The sequence below is a fragment of the Austrofundulus limnaeus genome, unplaced genomic scaffold (assembly GCF_001266775.1).
Source record: "Austrofundulus limnaeus strain Quisiro unplaced genomic scaffold, Austrofundulus_limnaeus-1.0 Scaffold0, whole genome shotgun sequence".
Lineage (NCBI taxonomy): Eukaryota > Metazoa > Chordata > Actinopteri > Cyprinodontiformes > Rivulidae > Austrofundulus > Austrofundulus limnaeus.
In genome coordinates this window covers 5,241,478-5,252,308 of record NW_013952402.1, presented here as the reverse complement: position 1 = coordinate 5,252,308, position 10,831 = coordinate 5,241,478, and the positions used below count along the sequence as shown (strand labels likewise).

The 10,831-nt window shown below is 38.9% G+C and overlaps 1 protein-coding gene across 3 annotated transcripts in view; it reads left to right on the top strand.

Annotated features, from left to right (window-relative positions):
* The window catches only part of LOC106532861 (inactive phospholipase D5), a 54,222-nt gene that overhangs the window by 36,059 nt on the left and 7,332 nt on the right, over positions 1 to 10,831 (top strand). For all 3 annotated transcript variants that reach the window (XM_014029124.1, XM_014029056.1, XM_014029198.1), the window contains exons 3-9: positions 6,267 to 6,453; positions 7,482 to 7,590; positions 7,827 to 7,954; positions 8,220 to 8,417; positions 9,950 to 10,098; positions 10,247 to 10,412; positions 10,498 to 10,588. In XM_014029124.1, the coding sequence (XP_013884578.1) occupies positions 6,267 to 6,453; positions 7,482 to 7,590; positions 7,827 to 7,954; positions 8,220 to 8,417; positions 9,950 to 10,098; positions 10,247 to 10,412; positions 10,498 to 10,588 (1,028 nt within the window). The remainder of the gene's footprint in view (positions 1 to 6,266; positions 6,454 to 7,481; positions 7,591 to 7,826; positions 7,955 to 8,219; positions 8,418 to 9,949; positions 10,099 to 10,246; positions 10,413 to 10,497; positions 10,589 to 10,831) is intronic.

Here is a 10,831-nt window from a genome sequence, read left to right as displayed (position 1 = left end):
ATAAAATGGCTCCGTCCGTGTTAAAATATATATTTTTAAAAGTACAAAACTAAACAGCCTACAGTAGTTTTACAGTCTTTATTTTACAGTTAAAATATATGTTTATCAAATAAAATCTAATGTTACAACTCAGGGATCCCTTTAATGTGTCATTTCCTCCTCTGCAGGTCTGTAGCGATTACAAAACATGGCAAAATTCTACAGCCTATGCAAAATTTAAAAGCATGAATCCTGAGATGAAGAGTTTAAAAACCTCTGCAGTACATCCTGGTGGTCTAGGGTGAAAGCAGCTAATCAGCAGGTGTTGAGCTGATAAAGCAAGTTTTTTTTCTCCTTCTCCACACTTCCTGCTGGTTCCCCACCAATAGACCCTTATCATCCAATTCAACATTCAGCCTTGGATTACTCTTCCCTCCCTCTCCATGTCTGTACGTCTGTGTCCATCTAGTTTCTCCCTCTTCTCCCTCAAATCAGCCAATTATGTCTTTTCAGAAAAGTCTACCGGGAAATCTTCTCGTCCTCTTCAGACTGAAAGAGAAATTCTGACTTTCTGAGCTGAATGAACTCCCTCTTGTCCTCTGGAGGACTCCTGAAGCTGGGGGGTATAATAAAGATGAGGCTGTGGAAGGGTGAAGCAGGTGGAAGGGGGATAAAGATGATGAATAGATTCATAAGCTGTTATTGGCTCCTTGTCAGGGATGATGGGGGTCTTGTCCGTTCAAGAACGCTCTTAACAAGTTTTTACAGACCTAAGATTTTATTTTGTGCACTATTATTTCTGAAGTTATGGGTGAAATACGCAAAAACACATCAATAAAAAGCAATATGAGGTGTGCAGCTGATGAGTCTCTATAAAGCTTTTGGTTCAAAAGATTCTTGCTGCAAAGTAAAAAAAAAAGTGATGGGTTGTTATGAGAATGACATTTATAATGGAGCTGCAGGGAAACTCGTTCTCACTCTTTTAGTCCACGAAGGTACGTCTTGTACTTTGTTAAAGTAAATGCAAAACCCTTTTTTGTTGCAGTTCTGAGCATACACTCTGCAACTTACTGTGATTAACTTAATTTCCTCCGAATAATCTGAATTCAGCAGACCGTACCGCCTTGCTTTATAGCCACTAATGCACTTTCACAATTAAAAAAGGCTTTTTAAGACTCAAAAGTAGCGAATCAGCAGTCTGTGTGATGTTCTGTTCGTGTCAACTACTTTTTTTAATGCAGATTTTCCTTTTAGGGTGAGTTGGGGGGGGGGGGGGTGTTTTTTCCAGCTACATGGTTCAATTGTACACCACAACCAAACAGCTACTTCAGTTGTTATAAAAATACTGTATATATCAAAAATAATAAAAAAATTTGCATCAAAGCATCTAATCACATTGAAATTGGCCTCTGTCTCTTTAAGAAGCTCCTACCATTTCTGACACTCGCGCTTCAGCACGTCTTCACAACAATGCTCTGTGGGGCGGGAGGAGCTTTGTGTAAATAGGTGGTGCTTTGTACCAGCAAGGATTTAGGCAGCTCCACATACAGGAGATTCAAGATTTCTCAAACATGCATGAATGAGTCAAAGCAACACTCTGTGTATGTTTTTGATGAGGGAATTAGATTATAACATGATATAAAGCTCAAAAAAGTTGATTTTGCGTATACCCACCCTCCCCTTTAATCTGTTTTGCCTTTAGAGGTTGCTGCTATTTGCCTCTCAACAACAGCAGAACCTGTGTGCCAGATAAATAAAGGGGGAAAATCTTTGTTGACATTATTGATTTATGTGTCTACAGAATGATAAAATCAAGATTGATCAATAAGACTGTGACACATGATGCCCCCAGAGATTTGTATTATATCCCCTGTTTATACATCAATTTAATGTTTTTAAATTGGTAAACAAAAAAAAAAAAAAAAGAAATTGTGTTGGAAATGTATTGTGATAAAACTTCAGCCGGTATCAAATTGAAACAACATAGACAAATAATCACTAGCTGTCCAATGCCTTTGTGTCAAACACAAAGAGACATTTTTAAATAAAATCACATTTTGTTTTTTGCTATTTTTTGCCGAGACAACAGCTTTTTGCTCAGAGATAAAACTGATCAGAAAGCATGCTTGGAAAACAGTAGAAGCAGCTGTGAAGCTCGTCTCCTCAGCTCCACGTTGGCAGCTCTGGGCAGCTCATGAGAGGCTGGATAATTTGTATCTGATGCCAGGAGTTGACTCAGACATAATGTGATTTTCAACATGATCCCATGATGTTACTCTAAGTGGGCTTCAGCTGGCAGGCATCATGAGCATGCGCATGTCTTATGCTGTGGGGATTTTAAGGCTTCTTGTTGTGTGTTTAATAAGCCTTGATTGCTATATGGTGTGGTGGAAAATGTTTTTATTTGCCACTTTAACAATAAATCAAAGTGATGCAACTTTACTCATATACCACAGCATCTATTCTCGTTGAGAAGGGATTCTAAATCCCCTCTCCCTCTCCTTCTGTTTGACTGTTCTGTGTCTGCATACAAATACAGCATGAAGTTTACACATCTGCTTTATTGGCTGCTGGGGCTGAATGGAGCCCAGCGCTGCACAGATGGGTTACAAAGGAAAGAACCAGCCATGAACAACACAGGCTGCATAAATCAATGAATCTTCAGCAGGAATAAACAACCGCTGCCTCCCCGCTTTCCCTAATTTGAATAGCGAGACCTGTCTGGCTGCTTTATCTGGTAAAAATCACTATTCATCATATCTGAACCATTAGAGACTGGGATTTTTTTTGTCTCAGACTTCCCTTAAATGTTTTCCCCCTCTCATTGTGGGATGATGTAAGCACCCTTTTTTATTTGTCTTTTCAGAACAAAATACTGCAACATGACGTGAATTTAAAGTTCTAGTAAATTATATTTGATTCTCTGTGTCTTTTCATTTACACGAAGAGTGTAACCATTGAAGCCTCAGCAACCATATCAGTCAGCTTTACCTCCAAACTCTCCTTCACTGAATGTGCTTCACTGCAGTTTACACCAGGAAACGTTATAATGGTGTGATAACACAGAGTGTGAACCCGATAGTTTGAACCCTGGCCACTTTCCAAAGACTGACTGCGCTTCTGTTTTAGCCAGGAATACATTTTCGAGTCGAGAGCTGGCAACTGGCCTCTCAGTGTGATGTAACCACGATATATCACCTACAACAACACGGGCTCTGACCATTACGCCCTTGAGCCAAGCATGATCACGCTCAGACTGGTGTGACTTTTAGGCTGATTTAGATGTTAAATAATACCCTGCATGTGAATGTTGAATTCTAAATCTAAATGTGTAAATTTAAATGTGAAAGTTAAGTCTTGTCAGGTTGCAGGCAGAATGACCCAGGGCACAGGCAGAGTTCGGGTGCAGAAAAATAAAGTTTTTGTTAAATCAAAAAATGCTGACGAGGCAGCTCAAAAGACTTACAAAAGTTTGCGTGGCAAAAACTTGAGGGCATGAACAAACAGGGTGGACGACACAGCACAATGATCGGATGCAGACTGAACACAGAACACAGAATATAAAGGCAAACTAATGAGGACAAATGAGAAACACCTGGAGGAGAGACAAGGAGAAACAGGTGAGCGTGGGCTCAGCTGGGCAGAGAACACGGGAACACTGAAACACTTAGAAAAACCAAAGCATATATACACAGACCATGACAAATATTAAGTATTGTGGTTAAATGATGAAGTTTAGGATTTAAGTATTTCAGAATGGATTGCAGCGTTTACTGTTGGGGCTCGACGTCATCCTGAGACAATTAAGGCCAACCACTAACCACTGCTAACGCTGCTAACGCTGCTAACACTTCCTTACAAAACATCAATCTTGTAGTTGCGGCAAGTGTCCAAACTGCACTTCAAACTGTCATGCATTATGTTTTCAATTAACATGTTTTGAATTTAAATTTAAAAAGCCATCTTCATCAGTGTTAGCGGTTGATTTTGTCGCAGGATGATGACATCACAAGAGCTGAGCACCAACAGCAAAGGATGAAATACTTAAATGTAAACTTCACCATACAACCACAACATTTAAAACTGAACTTTTACATATAGATTTGCACATTCGGATTTAGTACAGTATATTATTTAACATTTAAATTGAACATTTAGTAAAAAAAATTAGCTAAATGTATCAATAGAATATCAACAAACTATTAGTGGAAATTTTTTAACTAGGATTTTACACCCAGGAAGTGAATTAAATAATGAAAATGTATTAGTGACATTTTTGGTGCCTCATATAGGCTTGGTATAGCTGCTTTATCCGTGTGGATAAAGACATTTCTAGAAAGCATGCCTCATTTATGCGCACAGGTTTAAGAATGCCAAATACAAAGATAAGTTTGGAAAAACTGCCTTTCTGTGTGGACAAGACCTTGATGTGTGTGTAAGGTGAACAAATCATTTGCTTTGAAGCTTGGTGACAGAATCAGAGCAGGAAAAACCCAGGACGCAGGCGAGGTTCAAAAAGTAACAAATAGCTTTAATTTAACAGAAAAAGGCTAGCAAGGCAGCTCAAAAACTCTCCAGTACTTACAGGGACGTGGAAGACTGAACATAAAATAATGATCCGACAAAGACTGAAGACAGGACACAGAATATAAAGGTGAACTAATGAGGGACAATGGGAAACACCTGGGGAGACACAARARGAAACAGGTGAGCGTGGGCGGGGCTGGAGGCAAGACAGCAGGGAAGAGATACACAGGAGAACAGAGAAACACTAGAAAATGAAAGCAAAAACACAGACCATAACACTTTGTGGCTTAAATCTACAATGAATGTGTGAAAAGCAACGTGAAAATTTGCCAGTCCTGTGCTAATATTTAAGTCCTCTGATCCACAGTTTAACACCTACAAAAAGTGTTACAATGTGACTCCAAGGTCTTGGCTGCGTTTGTGTGTGACCACAGCTGGAAAAGAGATCAGGCTCTCAAATCTAATTTCACTGTGTGTGATAAATTAGTAAGAACAACCTAACATAATAGTCTCTGATTAGCGTTTGTTTAACCTGTGACACGGTGAGACATCATTCAGTAAATAACTAAATCATTCTGTAATTAACTAAATTAACCCTTCAGTAGTGATGGCAACCCAACCATGTGTACACCAACAAGATTAATCAATCTGTCGTTGCATTGTGTTAATTAGATTTAAATACTGTGATAAGAAACAAAGTGCAGGACTGATCCAAACCGCTCTGCAAAATATTGAAAATAACTCACAGTTTCTTCAGTCTGTCCTCTCAGGGGGTTGTGCTGCTATTGTGAAAAACATTTTCTCCAGATGTTCAGCACCAGAATTTACAGTGAAGCTGTTCACCCACACTGAACAGCTGCTCCCTTCTTTGTATTTCTCTCTTAGGAGCCAGCTGAGGAAAATCAGAGTCTGAGCCAGCTAAAGATTTGATTTGGTGTGTTGGAGCTCCATAATGGCTCGATTCTGAGCGGCTGCAGGAATAGGTTACTAATCCAGTCTGGTGACCGGGCCCCCATTATTTTTATTTATTAAGTTAGAAGATTTTTCACCATGATGCATGCAAATTCCAAATCTAATTTCTTTCATCGTGATAATGATCCAGTTATAAGAAGGAAAAATAGTGTAGTAGTCATTAAGTGGTTGCAAAAACACAATAAATTGAGTTTAACATCTTACTTTATATCATGTATAAGATTTGAAAATGGTTTTGCTACTGAAGTAAACATGGGAAACAAATCAGATGACCAAGTTTAATAAATTATGACATGAAGCCAAACAAAATATAGAACTTTCAAAGCGCAAACTTGAACCATAAAAACCCTTAAGGAACACAATAGAAAAAGAAGAAACAACAAATTGTGGCAACACTTCTACTCACAAGTCACAGGAGCAGTTCAGATTTGTTTGATGTTACATAAGTAGTCAGCATCTTACCTGCAGCAGACAACACTTAAAGCAAAATCAAGAAGGACAATCATGAACAAATTAGTGCCTTCAGAAACAGCTCAGACCTTCTCATAGCCAGTCACGTGAATGTTTTATCATAAATATATTACATCACTTCTGCATCAGACAGTTCTTTAAATGAGTTATGATAACAGCGACGTGCTCTTAGATAAGCTGCTGACTTCACTCACCTAACAATTTTTTTTCTGAATCTGATATCATTTTGACTGCAGGTAAGTTAGTGACTGCTAAGTGCTCAGTGCAACTCAACTTGTGTATATTATTGACACTTTTGTTTTCATTATTTTTTACAGTATAGTACTTGTGGAGAACATTCCAGAAGATATTTCCTTCTTAGACGACAGCACACCCCGCCTACCTCTCTCAGTGGGACTGAACAATTTACTGGACAAAGCTGAGCGGGTCGTAGAGATTGTTTCGCCACAGTGGTTCCTCAATTCCTCCGGATATGAATCCAGCTTCCAGCCTGGTGCCAGACAGGTAAAACATGAACTCACATCAACAAAAGCTGTGATTTTGACAAAAATTTTGGTCTGTCTTTTTGTTATTGTTGTTGTTTTACTTAGAAATTTATTCATCTACAACACTTAAGGGAATTCGGTGTGTGAATCTAAAATCAAAAGCACGTTAGAAATCCTGTCTTTCCGGAGTAAGTTTTAACGTATTGTTTTTCAGATTTGCAGCAAGGTATCATGTTAAATTTATGTGTCATTTTCTGCTGCCTGGAGGGTTGGGTCAGGTTGCGCACACACACACAGACACACTCTGTTTTAAGAATGAAGAGTGCCAGCCTGACTGAAAACCTGAAGCAGAAACTTCATACCAAAAAGTGCTGATAGCCTTTCAACCTGACGCATCATAGTTTTACAGAACAGTTCAGATTTAATATAAATAAAATCATAGAAAAAAAACTGTTTTTGTGATACTGCATACTGGCATGGATCAGGTCTCTTTGTAATGTAATATTATACTGTAAGCCTCCTATATCATATGGTTGTTTGTCAGAATGAGAAAACTGGGAAAGATGCTCAACTTTTACCTTGTTTTTTGCACACTAAAACCTGCTGGGTTGCTTTGATAACTCAGTTGCTGCGTTACAAATGTCTGGTCTTAAATTGGGTTGGCTTAGAAAGCAATATCACATTACTCTGACTGTCAGTGTAACTGGAAAATTAAGGAAAGCACAATTAAAGGTTAAGTTGTAGCTTCTTATACTCCAACCTCATAATCTCTCTTGCACAAAAACACAACTGTAGAAAAATAAGGTCCATTCAAAGAATAAAGTCTATTATGTTTGACTATAAATACAGGCCCTGTAGCCAGTTTGTTACCTTCATTAACCTGAGTAACCAGTGATTATTCTACAGACTAAATCAACTATATTCTGATAAAAAGTTATAATATATATATATTTTCATCCCCTATTTGCGGCTTCCCCTAAATGGACGGCAAACTTAGCCTGTACTGCCTGTACCTGATGTTATGGTTTGATGGTCTGTGTCTCTCAGGGAGGGGCTCTGCTGTCCAGGCTGAAGGGGCTGAAAGCAAAAGGAATCCAGCTGAAAATCTCCAGCGGGGACATCAACTCAACTGAGCTGGACGCCCTCACAGATCACTGTCAGCTCTCCTGTTTTATGCTTTCTGTCTGCTTGTAGTGAAACATGCTGTTGAATTTTTGTCTCCTTGTTTAATGTTTCTCTGTCTTGATTTTTGATGTCAGTGCTGTCTTCCTCTAGTTGCATGTTTCTCTTTGCCACTTCTATGATCTCTTTTTTTATTTGTGTCTTTTCCTGAAAGATGTCTTTATTTAAATTCTCTTTTTCTTTTTTCTTCCTCTTACCTTCAATCTGTAGATGCTGAGGTTCACAAGGTGAACACGGCAGCACTGATCAAAGGCAACATCAGCTCGTCCTTCTGGGTGGTCGACCGGAAACATTTCTACATCGGCAGCGCCAGCATGGACTGGAGATCTCTGGCCACAGTAATGTAGAACGGTCATACTAAACAACATATGCAGAAATGAAAATACTTGAACAGAAATTGTGAAGGAATACAAATGTTTTTGTCAATTTTGAAGAAATACAACAAAACCCCATTTATACTAATTAAATAAATCAAAGTTTGGGTTCGTTAATAGCATTTAAATGTGTTAAAAGAGTGCAAAACAGGTGATTGAATAATAAAACGTTATTTTTCAGCCTAGAATATACAGTAGGTTGTTTATCTGTTTTCTTTTTGCTGTGCAGAGGAAGGAGCTTGGTGTGTTGGTGTACAACTGCACATGTCTGGCTTTGGACCTGCACAGAGTGTTCAGCCTCTATTGGGGACTCCAGTATAAAGACTTCATCCCCAACTTCTGGTCCAAGCGACTCTTTCCTTATTTCAACAGAGACAAACCAGCAAACGTTGCATTCAACAGCGCAGAAGCTGAAGCTTACATCTCTGTAAGTCACAACTGTGTGGTATCTGGGTACAAAATGTGCATATTTAAACAATGTGAGCAATGTTTTTTTTTTTAGAATAAACTGATATGAAATGAAAGGTTTTAACATTTATAACTGCTGACATCAAAATGTTCTACAGAATTGTTTTCTTGTCATCGTTAAACACTCAGAGACATTATCTCCTCTGGTTTTAAGATTTAACCTTTCAGCATAGAAGAAATTTTAAAAGCATCAATTCAGAATACAGAAATAACCTCTGCAACAAATTCACATCAGTACGGTGTGTCTATGTGAAGCACACTAAAGTAGCCACCGGCTGCAGATGTGACAGGTGGATTAATAACTGTGTCTGAAAGATGCAGCATCTTTAAATGTAGTTTCATTCCCAGAGATGAGTGATGGTGACATTTACCAGTTCAAAAAAAAAAGAGGCAAGCACACACTCTGTTAATCATTCAGTGCCTGTCTGCAGAAAGTTAAAGCTGCTCTTTTGAGGCGTTTTAAAGGGATCCACGATTAGTTGTAACATTAGACTTTATTTGATAAACATATATTTAACTGTAAAATAAAGACTGTAAAAATACTGTAGGCTGCTTAGTTTTTATAGTTTTTTTAAATATATTTTAACACAGACGGAGCCATTTTATTTACACACAAAGCATTCTGGGTAAATGATGACGTGGATAGGTCCTCGGGGTGAGCGAACTATATCCACCCTGAAGGTTAATCTTGGACAATATCTGATGATCGACTCTTTTAAATGAAACCAGAGAGCGTTGACAGAGAGGAGAAGGTAGAAATGACTCAGCCTGTAACTGAAAATATGGATGGAGGACAACAGAGCTGCTTCATGGAAGAAGAACCTCAGCTTAGCCTGTTAGCTTTAGTGTTAGCGCTGACGCTATATTGCCTTATTGGTATTAGCTCGGTACTAGCGCAACAAACAGGCTAAACTGAGGTCCTCCATCCATATTTTCAGTTGCAAGCTGAGTCATTTTTGCGTTCCCCTCTCTGTCATGTGGATATAGCTCACTAGCAGCCTCACACTGAGGACCTATCCACGTCATCATTTACCCAGAATGCTTTGTGTGTAAATAAAATGGCCCCGTCCGTGTAATATTTTTTAAACTGTTTGTTTAAAAATGATAAAAACTGAACATCCTACAGTATTTTTACAGTCTTTATTTTACAGTTAAAATAAATGTTTATTAAATAAAGTCTAATGTTACAACTAATCGTGGATCCCTTTGAAATGCCCAAATAACCTCACCCTTTCATAGCATAAAATTCCAAAGAATTACAACGAATGAACATGGGAATTGAGCTTGTTGGCATCATATTCTTGTTGTTAATGAACACACTGGTAATTCTACTTATTATAAAATATCTCCCTGGGTCTCTGTGGTAATAAGCTGTTTATGCAGTGCTGTAATCTCATTTATGTCTCTTCAGAGAGCAGAACATGATCAGCCCTTGAATCGTTTGTTCTGCGGTACAAACACTTCCTAACATTCCTCCTCCTCTGTTGACAGAGCTCACCAGATGTTTTGAACCCTAAAGACCGTAGCAGTGATCTAGAAGCCATTTCCGGGGTCATCCAGCAGGCCCGCCATTTCATATACATTTCCGTCATCGATTACCTGCCCCTGGTGAAGAGCAAAGCGCTGAGCGGCGCGTGGAGGTTAGAGCCCCTCTGCCAAAGTACACTCCAACATGCATTTATCATCAAAAGGTTGGACGTAATGCTTTGATTCAAGCGATTAAATGCAGTGTGCGCCTCTTTGTCTTTTTGGCTTTCTGCCCGTGTTTGTCTACGGGTCTGTGCCAAGATACTGGTCTCGTATCGACGACCTCATAAGAGAGGCTCTGATCTTGAGGAAAGTGCGAGTCCGTCTGCTGATAAGCTGCTGGGAAAAAACGGATCCACTTATTTTCAACTTCGTCTGGTCCCTGAAGAGTCTGTGTATGGAGCAGGCCAACTGCTCCCTGGAAGCTGTACGTTTCAGCACCACTCTGTACTATTTTCAGCTCCACTTTTATCAGCAACTTTCTCAACCACCGTGTCTTTGATTGTGTGTAGAAGTTCTTCAGCCTCAGACAACAGAGGGATGGCAGTCTGAGCGGAATGAACCACAACACCTTCATGGTTACTGACAGAGCCATTTATTTAGGTAAGTTTGTCTGCAGGACTTTATGACTGTGACATATACAGGCTTTCACTCTCCTCGTACAGACCTTATTATTAGTGGAATAGTTGTAATTTTGTTTTATTTTAGGGAGTGAACAAAGATTAAAAAAAAACTCAGTTTTCATTTTCATCATTACTTGTATTTTATATGTCACTTTGAATACTTGTCAAGTGAAACTGAGCAAGGCAGACATTTTATGAGACACACTGGGCCATTATATATATA